This window comes from Geotrypetes seraphini, chromosome 5 (genome assembly GCF_902459505.1).
Source record: "Geotrypetes seraphini chromosome 5, aGeoSer1.1, whole genome shotgun sequence".
In the NCBI taxonomy this organism is placed as follows: Eukaryota; Metazoa; Chordata; class Amphibia; order Gymnophiona; family Dermophiidae; genus Geotrypetes; species Geotrypetes seraphini.
Window position 1 is genome coordinate 94,156,904 of NC_047088.1, and position 16,729 is coordinate 94,173,632.

Below are 16,729 nucleotides of genomic sequence, written 5' to 3' on the forward strand. Positions count from 1 at the left end.
CTCCCCTACTACCGATCCTCCCCCCAGCCTGCCTCGTGGGTGACACAGGGCCTCCCAGCCCCGTGTTACAATACGCCCATCGAGACAAGCTCTCGGGCTACTCTTTAAATACCTACAGTTTCTGAATTGTGTCCACAGCTACCATTTTATAGGCCCTACTTATATTATCTACAATATGATGATTTGCTGTATATCTATAGAATCTTTTTTGCATGCATCTATCTATCCCTATTATCTACCTACAGTATCTTTACCTATATTATCTATCTTTTATTTTGTCTCACTCTCTTGTTAGCTCAGACTGTTACTACCTCCTCTTTCTCTGTGGTTACTGATGACAAAAGAGGCACCACTTCCTATTCAAAGCAGTAGAAAACAGAAGCTGTCACTGGACTTAGGGGAGAGGAGCAGCTGCACTGGACAAAGACAGTGTAACTCAGACTGACTGTCAGGAAGCAGAATGGACTTTCTGCAGAGAAACTTTCCACGCATTTTTGTGACCGTACAGAATGCTCTGGTAAGTCAACCCTTGTTTCATGCACATAGAGGTACTTCATGGGAAGAGGAACAGGTCCTAATTCTCAAGTTTATATGGAGGAGCTTGGCTTGGATCCAAGTTGGTACAGAAATGTATAGTGAATTAATTTCAGAGATACCATGTAAAAATAGCACAGCAAATGGGTCACTGTCCCAGAGTCCTGGGCCTGCTGGTTTGATTCCTAGTATAGGAAAGAAAGTCAGTATGTGTGAAGACTTTTCCATAAAAGAGAAGCTTAACACACCTCAAATATGCTTCCTGGAAAAAGGAGAGATATTGGAGAAACATTCAAATTATTTGATAGACTTCAGTAAGGCACAGCTGGATGCACAGGGATAGCAGGATAAAGGAAATAGGACTGCCTCTAGGGCTCTGATGAGACTTTATTTAGAGTACTGTGCACAATTCTGGAGACCACACCTTCAAAAGCATACAAACCAGATAGAGACAGTTCACAAAATAGCTACTAAAATGGTCCTTGGTCTTTGTCATAAAGCATAAGGAGTTAGACTTAAAGATCACACTATGTACAGTATACTTTGGAAGAAAGGCAAGAGAGGAGAGATATAACAGAGACATTTAAATACCTCCATGGTGTGAATGCACAAGAATGGCCTCTATCAAATGAAAGAAAACTCTGAAATGAGGGGGTGTAGGATGAAGGAGAAAGAGGATAGACTCTAGTAATCTAAGGAAATATTTACTAACAGCGGGATCTGGATAGTCCTCGCTGCTGTCCCTAAACACCCCTTTTCCCTTTACACCCCTTAACATAAAACCAACACGCTTTATTATGGTATATAGCCGCAGCTCTTTATTTAAATTACCATAACCAATAAATTAACTTTGCATAAATTAACATATTTAACATAATGAAAGTTAATTAAATTAACATCAACAGGCTCCTCCCGAGCTACCCCGTGTAAACATTGCATTTGCCCCCGACCCCGCCACCAACAGCAAGCGTCTGAGGGGTGGCATGACCTCATGCCCCTTTAACCCGGGTCACCTGACCCCAAGGCACGGCTCCCAGCTGGCCCACCGCTCATCGCCGGATGAGCCCCAGCACCCAGTAGCTCGGGATACCCGCCACAGGCCTGTATCCCTACAGGCCCTCCCCCCAAAACAAGCTACGGCTACTACCGGGAACTCAGAAATCTCTCACAACTGGAGGCGAAATCGTCAAGCAACAGATCCCAACCCACCGCCGACAGATGAACTCCATCCCTATGGAACAAACCCCCACAATCAACATCCACCCACTCATGCAATATTTGCCACCCACATTGCCCTACAACCCATTTCCCGACCTGTCTGTTGAGCTTAGACAAACCCCTTCTCCAACGCCGGGACTCTAAATGACTGGGGCGTGGCACAATATCCGACCAAACTAACAACACCCCCGGGAACCATTCTAATACCACCCTCAGGTCATCTTTGATCATATTGACCAAATCTTTCCCCGGACAAGCATCCACATCGTTCCCCCCCAAATGGATGAGAAGGATATCTGGGTGACTAGTCCGGGACCGCAGATCGCTCAACAAGAACAGCAGATGACTCCAACGCATCCCTCGCTGTCCCCACCAGGAAACTCGAAGTCCAAGTTGCCCCAAACCCAGATGACGTCCTCCTGGGCGGATTCCTGCACGCTCACTAGCCCAGTGAACAAAGGAATGTCCCACAATCCAAAGGGAATAGGAACGGTGTCGGAGAGCTGAAAGAAAAACACAACAAACACACCACTCAGAATTAGGCTTATCCAACAAAACAACCCTCAATTACTGGGTACCCCGACTAGCACCCCTCCCCGCACCCGTACCCCTCTGACGAATATATCCCCGAAAAGCATTCGAAACCCAACGACCCAGTCTCTGAATGCCTTCCCCTGACATACCCGCCAAACTAGCACTTGTGGCGGCACCAATCCGGAAGGAATGAGTCCCGAAATCTGCCGGATTCTCACCACAACGCGCCAAAGTCAAACACTGAACAGCCCGAAAGTGGTAACACGTCAAAGGTGCGCCCCCAACGTGAACGAACAAGATGTGCGAACTGGCAGAACGCACTGCTAAATAAGCACGCAACCTTGAAACCGGACACGACAAACACCCAACCACTGAATGAAGAACAATCCATTGCCCACGACCACACTGATCAGTCTTGGAACTAACAATATACAGCCGCAAGACCGATTCCTGAAGACTAACATGCTGTACCAGAAGACCACGAGGACCCACTCGAGAGGCAGGGCAAACGAGCAACTCACTGACTCGCAATGCCCTGAAAAAGGCAATGGAGAAAGCCGCTTGAAATAAACAGGCTTCATAGGGCGAGCTGGCAATCTCCGGTAACACTGCCAACAAACGAAGGAGCAACTCATGAGTAATCGGCAAACGCGAGTCCCGAGGCCGAGGAAGCACCCTACCCAAAGCACGCAGCAACCGCTGAACCAGGAAACCGGAAACCGGACAGACCCACCCCAGGGCCCTACAGAAGAAGGCAAAACCAGCCAGTTGTCCCCGCACAACTCCAAGAGAAACTTGATCCTGAAAAGAAGACAGCACGAAATCCTCCAACAAGGATTCGGCCACATCGCCCGGACACCAGCCCCTAGCCGCTAAGAAGGCTGCAACAGTCCGAAACCCTGCAGAATAGTGTGACCAAGTAGACGCAGCTACGGACATACGGAGCATCTCCCAGACTCCTTCCCGACCAGGTTCCATAAATACGCTGGCATCGGCAAACCTTCTGCTCGAGCTCCAGGCGCCAGCCGACGAAACTGCAAAAAATTAAAACGAGACAAAGCATCAGCAATGCCATTTTGCAAACCAGGTACATGACGCGCTCGAATAAACAAATTCAACTGCAAACAACGCAGAACCAACTCCAACATGAGCGCATTCAACGACAAACAACGCGCCACCTGACGATTAACCACCTCCACCACTCCTAAGTTGTCACACCAAAAAACCACACGGCGATCACGCAAGACATCCGGCCAGAGCTCACAAGCAACCAGGAGTGGAAACAACTCCAACAATGTGATGTTCTTAGTGATACCGGACTGTACCCACTCATCCGGCCATCGCTCGGCGCACCAAGCACCACCACAATACAATCCAAAACCAATACCCCCAGCTGCATCCGAAAAAAGCTCCAAGTCCTCACTGGACATCTCCGGCGCCAACATAGGAATGGTCCCATTAAAATCCGCAGAAAAACTGACCACATATGAAGATCAGCCCGTACATCCGCCGAAAAACGCAGAAAATGCCGACGATCCCGCACCCCCGACGTGGCAGCAGCCAACCTACGCGAAAATGCCCTACCCATTGGAAGGACCCGGCAAGCAAAATTAAGAGAACCCAACAAAGACTGAACTGTATGCAAGGTAGACTTTGGAGCCTGCACAACCTGCTCAATAAAGTCAAGCAGTTGCCTAACCTTCACCGCAGGAAGACGGGTAACCATGGCCTCAGAATCCAACTCGATACCCAAAATTACCAATGAAGTAACTGGACCCTCCGATTTCTCACGAGCTAGAGGTACACCAAAGTCCTCCGCAAGCTCTTCAAAAACACGTTTAAGGTGTGCACAAACCCCACTACCACCAGCACCAATAAACAAAAAGTCATCCAAATAATGGACTACAGAATCCACGCCAACTTTTTGAACCAGGACCCAATGCAAGAAGGAACTGAACATTTCGAAATAAGCGCACAAAATGGAACAGCCCATGGGCAAACACTGGTCGTAAAAATACAGACCCTCAAAACGAAAACCAAGTAAGGGATAACACCGCGGATGGATAGGCAATAACCGGAAGACAGATTCAATATCTACCTTGGCCAACTGAGCGCCTCGACCCGCGCAGACAATAATCCGAAGAGCGCTATCCAAGGACGCATAACGCACTGTACAAAGGTCCCGGGGGATACCCTCATTAACTGACCGACCTAAAGGATGGGACAAGTTATGAATCAGGCGAAACTGTCACGGTACCTTCTTAGGTATCACTGCCAGAGGCGAAAGCTTCATCAAAGAAAAGGGGCGCTCCCGAAACGGTCCCGCAATACGACCCAAACGAATCTCCTCCGTCAACTTGGCCCAAACAATATTCCGCAATCTAGACACCGAAGAAGAGTTTTGGACTCGAGCCTCCTCCAAATCTCCCAGAAAAGGAATATCAAAACCAACGGAAAAACCCTCTTCTAAAAGGGTGGCAACCCTCTTCCGCCCATAACGAAACAACCACGGGCTTAAGGCACCAACCCGAATGGGAGTAGGCACCGAAACAGATAATTCACTTTCCGGGTCCCGAACCAGTCCCACCACTGCGCTTGGGACATTTAACCGCCGGGTGGGACTGACCGCAAAGGGAGCAGGCATGACGAAACTTGCAGTCGGTAAAGGGACAGTTGGATTTATTAAATTTCCAACACACATCAGAGCCTGCTGGAGCGCTCCCCCCCGATCCCCCACGAAAGGGCCGCCCACTACCGGTAGCTCCAAAGGCTCTCGAAGGCGGCCCAGAGAGAGACTTGGAAGCCATATGAGTAAGCCATAAATTCACGTCCTGCGTACCCCAAGACATGAAACTATTTTCCTCCATTTTATCCCTAAAAGCCTCGTCGTAGTTCAACCAGGCCCACCCACCGAAACACTGATGCGAGTCCAAAATCGAGTCCGCATAAGCCAACAACAAACCATAATCCTGCGGATTAGCATGTCCCCATACACTCGCAAGCCGCAAAAAGGCCCTGACCCAATTAAGGATCGAACGAGCCACCGGAAAAGGCTTAAAGTCCTTCCTATCCCGTTTGGATTTCTTGTGGCTCCACTTATGAGCCCTGCCCTCCAGAAGTCGAAAAATATCTACACAAGATCTCCGCTGAATCTTCCGACGCAACTCCTGCAGTACCTTTTCCCACAACTCAGTGAGAGCCACCAACGCAGGCGCACCACGCCCCTCCACCGTAGGAACCTCTCCACTACCCAACCCGGCAAACCCCAAGCCCCCCGAAGGACCTGCAGCCGAAGAAGCGGAAGAGGCCGAACTCATAGAAACATAGAAACATAGAAAGAAGACGGCAGATAAGGGCTATAGCCCATCAAGTCTGCCCACACTATTTACCCACCTTCTTAAGTCTACTGACCCCCTAAAATATAATTGTAATTATACTGTCACTCTACTGACCCGCTCATTCAAGTCCTAGTGACCCTATCCCTTAGCATGACCTCGTAGGGATCCCACATAGGTATCCCATTTGTTCTTGAAGTCTAGGATGCTGCGTGCCTCGACCACCTGCACTGGAAGCTTGTTCCAATGCTCAATCACTCTCTCAGTGAAGAAGTACTTCCTGGCGTCTCCACGAAACTTCCCTCCCTTGAGTTTGAGTGGATGTCCTCTTGTGGTCGAGGGTCCCTTGAGAAGAAAGATATCATCTTCTACCTCGATATGTCCCGTGATGTACTTAAATGTCTCAATCATGTCTCCCCTCTCCCTACGCTCTTCGAGAGTGTAGAGCTGCAATTTGCTCAGTCTTTCTTCGTACGGGAGACCCTTTAGCCCCGAGACCATGATGGTGGCCATCCGCTGAACCGATTCAATTCTGAGCACATCCTTATGGTAATGTGGCCTCCAGAATTGCACACAGTATTCCAGATGAGGTCTCACCATGGCTCTGTACAATGGCATCATGACTTCAGGTTTCCTGTTGACGAAGCTTCTCTTGATACAACCTATCATCTGCCGTGCTTTAGATGAAGCCTTCTCCACTTGAGTGGCTGCTTTCATGTCAGCGCTGATGATTACTCCTAAGTCTCGTTCTGCCGTAGTCCTGGTTAAAGTTTCTCCATTCAGGGTGTAAGTTCTGCAAGGATTTCCGTTACCGAGATGCATGACCTTACATTTCTTGGCGTTGAAGCCCAGCTGCCAGTTCAAGGACCAACTTTCTAAAGTATGCAGGTCTTGCTCCATAGCATCCTGTAGATTATAGCCGTTTACTATATTGAATAATTTGGCGTCATCAGCGAATAAGGTTACTTTGCCTTGAAGCCCCTGAGTCAGATCCCCAATGAATATGTTGAAGAGGAGTGGGCCCAGGACTGAACCCTGTGGCACTCCGCTAGTCACCTCCGACATTTTAGAGAGGGTACCATTAACCACCACCCTCTGAAGTCTGCCACTAAGCCAATCCTTAACCCATGCAGTTAGAGTCTCTCCCAATCCCATCGATTTCATCTTGTTCAGCAGCCTGCGGTGTGGGACGCTGTCAAACGCTTTGCTGAAGTCCAGGTACACGACGTCCAAAGACTCTCCTGAGTCCAGTCTTCTTGTTACCCAGTCAAAGAAGCTGATTAGATTGGACTGGCATGACCTACCCTTGGTGAATCCATGTTGGCTGGGATCCCGGAGATCTTCCTCATTCAGGATCGTATCTAATTTATACTTAATTAGTGTTTCCATGAGTTTACACACTATTGAGGTGAGGCTTACCGGTCTATAGTTCGCAGCCTCAGCCTTGCAACCCTTCTTATGCAGAGGAACGACGTTGGCTGTTTTCCAGTCTAACGGAACTTTCCCCGTACTTAGTGAGAGATTGAAGAGCACTGCCAACGGTTCCGCTAGAACATCTCTCAATTCTCTGAGCACTCTTGGGTGTAAATTGTCCGGTCCCATGGCCTTGTTTACCTTTAGCTTTGCCAGTTCGTTGTAGACGTCCCCAGGTGTGAACACAAAATTCTGAAACGGGTCATCCACGTCTTGTTTTATCATCAACTGTGGTCCGTGTCCCGGTGCTTCGCAGGTGAAGACTGAGCAGAAATATTCATTTAGTAGTTCTGCTTTTTCTGAATCCGCCATCGCGTAGTTTCCGTCCGGTTGTCTAAGGCGTACTATACCGTCTGTGTTCCTTTTCCTATCGCTGATATACCTAAAGAAGGATTTGTTCCCTTTTTTAATGTTTTTTGCCAGAGTTTCTTCCACTCGAAGTTTGGCCTCCCTAACTGCTGTTTTAACCGCTGCAGATCTGGTCTTATATTCTACTTTAGTTTCTCTTCTCTGCGTACGTTTGTAGGAAAGAAATGCTTTTTTCTTCTCCTTAATGAGGTGCGAGATCTCTTCAGTGAACCATTGGGGTTTGTTGTTTCTTTGTCGTTTATCTACTGATTTTATGTAGCGATTAGTTGCTTCGTGTATGGATGATTTCAGGTACGACCACATAGTTTCCACATTGCCGGTCTCTGCTTGGTCCTGCAGCGTCTGATGAACGAAATCTCCCATGCGTGCGAAGTCGGTGCCCCGGAATTTGAGCACCTTTGTTTTTGTAATTGATTTAGGGGACCCTTTCCCAAGGTTGAACCATACCATGTTATGGTTGCTGGAGGCCAGCGTATCTCCCACCGAGACCTCTGAGACGCTTTCCCCGTTGGTGAGTACCAGGTCTAGGATCGCCTGGGCCCTAGTGGGCTCCTTTACCATCTGTCTGAGATGTACTCCTTTTATGGAGGTCAAAAGCCTCCTGCTGCTGCTGGTTGTTGCCGAAAATGTGTTCCAGTCTGCATCAGGCATGTTGAAGTCCCCTAGCAGTACAGTGTCGCCCCGTAGAGTTATATTCTCTATGTCTTCAATTAATTCTGCATCCATGTCTTCCGGTTGTCTTGGAGGTCTGTATACCACACCAAGATACAGGCATTTTTTGCCACCTCTTGCCAGATTTACCCAGAGGGACTCCCCGGTATACTTGACATCCTCTTTAATGTATAGTGCTACCCCTCCACCTAACCTGCCCTCTCTGTCCTGACGAAATAGATTGTACCCAGGTATAGCCATATCCCACCCATGTGTGTCCGTGAACCAAGTCTCGGATATTGCCACCACGTCCAGGTTGGCATCCCTTATTTCAGTTTCCAGTTCTAGAATTTTATTGCCTAAACTGTGTGCATTAACATACATGGCCCTCCACACTTTGTGTTTGTGTTTGCTGAGTCCCTGTGAGGCTATTCCTGACTGAGTCTGTGTGGCTCCTATAGAACTGTTTGCAAATTGGGTCCTTACTTCGGAAACAGAGTGTCGACTCGTCCCATCAGGATAGTTCCTTTCCACACCAGTATATGAGTAGGTCCCCTCCCCCAACTTACCTAGTTTAAAGCCCTGCGAAGCAGGCGGGCTAGTCGGTGTCCGAAGACGTTCTTACCTCTGCTGGTCAAATGGAGTCCGTCTGGTCCCTGTGGTCCCTGTAGCGCCTCTCTATGATCCAGGAATCCGAAGTTCATATCTCGACACCATCCTTGTAGCCATTCGTTCATTCTCAGGATGCATTCATCTCTGGCTCTTCCCTTGCCTCTAACTGGGAGGATTGATGAGAAGACTACCTGCACACTTGTCTGCTTCAGCCTCTCACCCAAGGCTCCGATGTCTCTGGTGATGGTCTCCGGGGTGTTCCTGGCAGTGTCATTCGTACCTATATGGATAAGAAGCATAGGAAAATGATCATGAGGTGTAAGTAGTTTACCCAGGCTGGTGGTGATGTCCCGTATTTTGGCTCCAGGCAGACAGCAAACCTCTCTTGAGTGTGCATCCGGTCTGCAGATTGGTCCCTCAGTGCCCCTTGACGATGAAGACCCGGACGACGACGAAGAAGACCCTCTATGCCGACGCCGACGCTTCTTACGCCGCGCCTTCCCCCCCCCCCAGCAACCTGCGCAGGCGCCTTATTACCCTGAGTAGAAGATCCAGGAACTGCATCAGTTGCTCCAGAGACGCCGCGGGCAGCAATCTCCACCACAGGAGAAGTAGTGGACGCCAGCACCGAGCCGCCACGAACAGCAACCTCAGGCAGCGCAGACGAACTCTGAACAGGATCAATGACGCCACCACCAGCAGCCACAGCCGCACTCAGCGCCGATCCGCGTTCCGAACCCGAATATCCAGGCCTCTCAGCAACTCCAGGACTGCCTTCCGCTCCCGATCTGGTCATCTGCAACACAAGCCCTCCAGGAAGGATGCACGACACCTGCGGAGACCAAGAAGAAACAGGCAGTACCAGGAAAACAAAACCCAGGCATGCCCACCGGAACTCCCCAACCCGACCCATAACCACCCCCAGGAAGCATCCCCATGGCCACCGTCCCTGGAACACCCCCGCTCCATTGCGAGACAGAGGGCCCCACACCGCTAACCGAAGATCCCGGTCCCCAAGACGCAGCCCCCCAATTGGGAGACCAGCTGCCAGAAAATACACCGGGCCAAGGTCCCGCCGAACCCCCAGGTGGCGCAGATAGAAAACTGGGAGCACCGATCCCCCGGCCAAAACCAAAAACTCCCGGAGACCCATACTGCTCACTGCTGCAGCCAGCCATGGACTCAGAGGGAACAGCCTGTGAACCTGCAATCCCAGAAAATGTAAAACCCGTAGCACTAGATGCACCTGGGAGGTCCCTGCTGCCAGATCCTTCACCTCCCACCAAAACGCCCGGCGCTCCAGCCACCTCCCGGCCCAACACAAGGTCCCCTCTCTGCTTTGCCGTCTCTGCCACCGTTAAAGAAGCCCCGCCCCCCGCTGAAACAAGTGAACTGCGGCTGGCCGGAGCAGCTCCGTGTTCGCTGCCGGACGATCCCTTCTTACTGCGGGCCTTCCCAACGGCAGATGTGGATGCCAAACGGCTCTCCCGACTCCCCCCCGACCCAGCAAGGACCATCGCTGAAACAGCCCGTTCCTTGGAGCGACGCGAAGGCTGCACTCGCTCCTCCCCACGGCCAACACCCACCTGATCTCGCGGCTCTTCAGAAAAAGAATCTCCTGTGAGCAAGGACAACTCAGCTTCCTCCTCCGCTGCACACACATCGACCCGACTGCCTGAGGCCATTTCTGAACCGCGAAGACACCAACCCCACGCCGGTAAGCTAAAACCGCCACAAAAACCGCTCTGGAGGACCAGCTACAAACTGAGTCCTCCAAGGTCCCTATTTATCAGCTCCCCGGCCCGCCCCGCATTATTTGAATTAACCAATCCTCCTCTTGCCTTTTTGGCGCGCACCCCTCCCCTATTCCTAAGCTAATTCAAAAGCGTTCAATCAAAAAACTGAATAAACAATAAACAATTGGTTCATGAAAAAAAAAAACTAATTCTGCTAACCTAACCGTCCTCCCAGCTTGCCTGCGGACACACGAGGGCCTCCCAGCCCCGTGTTACTATCCGCCATTTGAGACAAGCTCACTGGCTACTCTTTATGAAAGAATAGTGGATGCATGGAACAGCCTCCTAGTGGATATGATGGAGATAAGGACTGTATCTGAATTCATGAAAGAAAGGAGAGGAAAAGATAATAGAATTTAGTATGGATGGGAAGACCAGACAGATTATATGGCTTTTATCTGTTGTCATTTTTCTCCAATATTTTTCCATCACTGGCAAGCCACTCGTAGAACAGTGCTCTTGGTGCTCCAGATAATTTCACAGGGTTACAGACTAAACTGTCTCAGTTTATTATCTGCATACATTGCTGTTCTAGCAAAGGAGATAAACTCTCTCTTACAAGTGAATGCCATAAATGAAGTTCCAACTCATCTCCAAAATCAAGGTTTGTACTCAAGATTTTTCCTCATTTCCCAAAAATATCAGGGAGCTAATATCCCATCTTGGACCTTTGCAATTTGAACACTACATCATAAAAGAAAAAAATCAAAATAAATTTATTTGCCATCATTCTTCGTCTTCTGAATTAAAATGACTGGCTTGCTGCCCTTGATCTAGGATGCCTACACCCACATCCCAATACATCCAAACTATGACAATTTCTGAGATTCACATTCCTTCACCATAAATTTCAGTACAATGCTTTTCTCTGTACTGGGAGATTTAACAAAATGTTTAGCTTCCATTTCTGCAGACATCCAAAGGCAAGGACATTACATCGTTCCCTACACCAAGACTGGCTTATTCTGTCCCCTTCATCATAATCTCTTGTGCTTCACTCTTTAAATGCTACTATCAACATCCTTCAAACCATGGATTTTTTCAGAAGTATCAGTAAGTCTAAACTATTCCCCATGAAAGTACTGAAATTCATCAGAGCATGTAGCATAAGCCCACAAACTCTTCAAACTCTAACAATAAAGCTCTTTCAGATGTGCAGCTTCAGCTCACATTTTTCTACAATGTCTGGGCTACATGATGGCAACAGTTCATATTATTCCCTTGGCCAAAATACATATACACCCCCTCCAGTGGCAACTAAAACTGCATTGGTATTATAGTCTTCAGCCTCACAACAAGAGGATTCCAGTAACCAACAAATTACTCATATCACCAAAATGGTGGCTTCAATGTTTGAATCTCTCCTTAAGCTGCTCTTTCTGACTTCAGCTACCACAACTAACATTAACAACAGATGCATCTTTCACAGGCTGAGGAGCCCATCTTTTTCAGGATCTTTGGAGTTCACACAAACAAAATCTTCATATAAACCTTCTAGAGCTCAGGGCTGTTTTCAATGCACTGAAGGCTTCATGCCTTGGATACATTCCAGTATTCTCATCAGAACAGATGACCAAATAATATTCTATATAAACAAGCAAGTGAGCTTGGATCTCTCCCCCTCTGCTGAGAAGACCTGAAGATCTGGAACTTTTCAATTCATCTAAACCTCACAATTCAAGCCATTGAACAGAATTTGATAGCAAGCTCCATCAGCCACAAATTGAACCCTCAGCCTCACAAGTGGTACCTAGACTCAACCAATGTCCAGATGCTGTTCAATTGATAAGGAAACATGCTCTGTAGATCTGTTTGTGTCTCAAGACAGGCAGTTTTGTTCTCATCTGCTCTCTATGTACAAGTCCACACAGACTCTTTGCAGGTATCTTCAATATCCCTTTAAGCCACAACCTACTGTATGTGTTTTCACTATTTTCCATCATTTCCAGGGTACTGCAGAAAATTCACATGGACAAAGCACAAGTAATACTCATAGCTTCACACTGACCATGGTTTGTTTTCTGTGGTTCGCTAAGTCTCTCTATCGACCAACCAATATCACTGGGCTACAACTTATCACAAGACAAAGGTTGAATTCTACATTCCAATCTCAAGACTTTGACAGCTTGGAGATTGGGTGGGACTTAGTTGATCCTCTTCCTATCACATAATTTGTAGAAGTACTTTCATCTTCAAGAAAATCAACACCACAAAAATTTACCAATCTAAATGGAATCCTTTCTCCATTTAGGCTCAGACTCACAAAGAAGATACCATTAACTGCCTTCCATCAACAATCCTTGCATATTTGCTGCACCCCTTTGAATCAAGACCTCAAGACGTAATTGGTATGCTTCCACCTGACAGCTGTATCAACTTATTGTTTCCTTTGTGGCAAAACACTTGCCGTTTATCCTGTTATCTCTAGTTTCATGAGAGGCCTCATGAATATCAAACCACCTTTGCAGACCCCTCCATCAGAATGGAATCCCAATATCATCTTGTCTTAGCTGATGGAACAGCCATTCAAGCCTCTAGGAGCAGCCTCCTTAAATCATTTTTTTCTGGTACGAATAACTATAGCAAGGAGAATGTGAATTTCAAGTGCTTAGCCATTAACCACCATATACTCAGGTTTTTTTCATAACAGGTTACTTCTCTGCACACAACTGAAATTCATACCAAAGGTAGCATCATCCTTTCATCTGAACCAAACCATAAATCCATCAGCATTCTTTCAGCCCCCTCATTCAGGTTGAATCTATCCTTCATACTCTTGACTGTAGACAAGCTCTGCTCTACTTTGTAGAGAGCAGGGGAATGCAGTCACCCTCACCCTCCCTCTATCTCCTCAGAAACAAAAAGGAAAGACTGCTTTACTCCTTAGCTCTGATATGGACTGAGGGAGAGTGATGTGAGATAGTGAGGGGAAGGGATAGGAGAATCAATGAAATTTTGGAAAAAAAGAGATAGAAAGTTATAGGTAGTTGTAGTTACAAGATAGACCTTAAAGACTGAATGGTGAGAAGGAGGTAAAATATGAATAGATAGAGGCACAAAAATAAATGAAAGAAAACCAAAAGTGAAAAATCAATGTCGGAGATGGGGGTTGGAGAGGAAGTGAAGAAGACAGGAGGAGAGAAAAGAAACATGAAATGGACAGAAGACCCTGCAGAGTTAAGAGGAGACAAACGGAAGAAAGCAGAAACCAGAGACTGGAACCAACATGATGAGAAACATAAAATCACCAGATCTGAAAGGTAGAACTACTATATTTTGCTTCGGTTCTTCTCGCGCTCTCAAGGGTACCGTTGCTACCCTTGGCTCCTTTTGCGCGGCTGTCATGTTTCCTCTGGCCAAGTCGGCGCTTGCGCTCACCGCTTGTAGTGTTCAACGGATTGCATCAAGACAGTGCCACCACCAAAATGAACATGACTTCCATGCTAAATATGGCAAACTGATCCTTGTTTCTGGGGCAGTATTCTGTACTTCAATCTGGGCATATGTTATAACACAGACTGGAATTACTTGGAATTTGTCCCCTGTTGGCAGAGTTACACCAAAGGAATGGAAGGATCAGTAAATTCATCTCTTCTGGTGCTGGAGCAATTTTGCACTGTCTTGTCTGTTAAAATCAAACTTGACTATGCTGTTTAGATAAAGGCATTACTTCCTTAGCACCATGCCATAGTTGTTAATATGAATGTGTAATAAATATTTTAACATCTTTAAAAAAAAAAAAATAAAAAAAAAAAGAACTACTATATTTGATTTATATTTAAGTAATTAGACTATGTTAGTTTTAGGAATTTACATCTGCTGTCTTTATATTTTGCACAATACTGGAGGAAATGCATCTGTGGCTATTCTCATATCTGTGGCCTCTCAGGGTTTCAATCTGAATTTTTGTCTATGAATTTCTATTTTTAATTTGTGGTAGCTTATTCTAGAAACATAGAAACATGATGGCAGATAAAGGCCAAATGGCCCATCTAGTCTGCCCATCCGCAGTAACCATTATCTCTTTCTCTCTCTGAGAGATCCCACGTGCCTATCCCAGGCCCTCTTAAATTCAGATACAGTCTCCGTTTTCACTGTATTTGGTGAGGGTCTATTTGTGTCTGCATGTGTAACCAAGAAGAGGTATTATTTTAGCATGTAGTTTATATATAGGGATTTGTAATAATCCATCTTGTTCAGGAGTTTACACCGAGCGGCGGTGTTTCAGTGACTGCATGCTCAGTTTAGATAACCAATTTTGTTCAAGATTCCTGAAAAAGGGGGTTTTCCTTCCCTGAAACCAGGCTGGGTTGAATCGGAATTGATTTATTCATCAAAGGAGAGAAAATGTACAATGTGTAACACGGGTTTTTGCTGTATGGAACTGAGGACACGCCCCTTCATTAAGCTATGTTTAGCTCTGTTTTTGTACAATCTTCTCACATTGTCCACATTTTTGGCTGACATATTTGGGGGGCTTTTCTTCATGAATACAAGTTTTCTCATGTATGCAAGTAGTTGCTTTTGATTATTGATTCACTTATTGCCCAGTTTTGTTTATATATTTTCACATGCACACAAGTGAATTCCTATGATGGTGTGTGGCCAAAACAGCGAGTATTTTCACTCAGGCTAATTGGCCCTAGTAAAGCATTGGAGCATCCCCCTTTTGGGTCGGAGATTCTTAGATTTTACTACCTCACACTTTAATTTTTTTTTTTGCTTTAAACTTTGAAGTGCTCTTGCATTCAGTGAGGATAGCCCTTTGGCAAATTTCTATATCTTTTGAAGTACAGTTTTCCCAATAGGCATATTAATGATTTTGGGCTAGCTAGAGCAACATTTATGGTACTGCCTTTCTGTAGGTAGGTTCTAGGTTATGTGAGTTCAGGGAGTTACAGGGGATTTCTGTAACACTGTACCTATATTTTGGTACTTATTCTATAAAGGAAAGTAGAATAATAGTATAACTGGAGAAAGGAGTGGCCTATTGGTTGGAGCTATAGCCTCAGCACCCTCAGGTTGTGGGTTCAAGCCCACACTGCTCCTTGTGACCCTGGGCAAGTCACTCATTCTCCATTGCCCCAGGTATGTTAGTTAGATTGTTGTGAGCCCACCAGGACAGATAGGGAAAAGTGCTTGAGTACCTGATTGTAAACCACTTAGATAACCTTGATAGGCAGTATATAAATACCCAATAAAATAAATAAATATACAGACATGCATAAGTGTGTGGCCTAAATTCTGTTGATATCGCCATAACTTATCATATTCTATAACTTTATGCATATAAATGTGAGTTCCACCCACGCTCCACCTAGATTCCACACATGAGTACCCCTAACTGTAAAACAGCACTTAGGCAGAATTTAGGCATTGTTTTATTATTTACATGCCCATTATTACAATGATTTACATGCCTATCTCAGTGGTGGGCGACCACGATCCTTGAGGGCCACAACTCAGTCTGGTTTTCAAGATTTCCACAATAAAAATGCACGAGATTTATTTGCATGAGCTGCTTCAATTGTATGTTAATAGATCTTGTGCGTATTCATTGTAGAAACCTTGAAAAGCAGGCTGGGTTGTGGCCCTTAAGAGTTGTGGTTGTACTCCCCCCCCCCCCCGTCCTTTCTGCTGTCATAGACTGCAAAAGTTTTTCTATAGGTTATGAGTGACTTTTGAAGAGTTTTGTACTGGAGAGAGTTTACTATGTTAACACTGCTCAGATGATACCAGAATCTAATGTCAAGCTAATGGGAGCAGGCTGTCTACAGATTCTGGTAGCATTTTGTTTCCAGTTTTGCTCCTAGGTTGCCCTTTTTTGGTGAAAATTTGTTTCTTGCACCTGCTTGGTAACAAAACGTCTGGAGCCAGAAACTTCCAGATACATGGGGAAGTCAATGGAAGGGACTGGAAGTGAAGGAGGAGTTAAGGTTTTGGAAGGTGTTCCAGGTGGCAGCAATGCCCTGAAAATAATTTAAGCTTCTGTTTAGTGTGCCAAAATTACCTTTGGTCATCTTATGCCTCTGATCATTCATCTCCTATGGTCAGCCACTATTTTTCCTGCCATGCCTGTACTGATATTCTGAACTGCAAAAGAATCAGCCTACTTATGCTCCCATGGGAAGGCATCACAGGCACTTGTTGGATAAAGGATTTAGGAGTTTCTGGGACCAGGACCTAACTTGAAAAGTTGCTGACTAG

At 46.4% G+C, this 16,729-nt stretch overlaps 1 protein-coding gene across 1 annotated transcript in view; it reads left to right on the forward strand.

Moving 5' to 3' along the window:
- Positions 1-348: 348 nt before the first annotated feature.
- APOBR (apolipoprotein B receptor) overlaps positions 349-16,729 on the forward strand; it is a 44,531-nt gene continuing 28,150 nt past the window's right edge. The window contains exon 1 of the mRNA XM_033947009.1: positions 349-517. Coding sequence (XP_033802900.1) covers positions 461-517 — 57 coding nt within the window. The 5' untranslated portion in view covers positions 349-460. The remainder of the gene's footprint in view (positions 518-16,729) is intronic.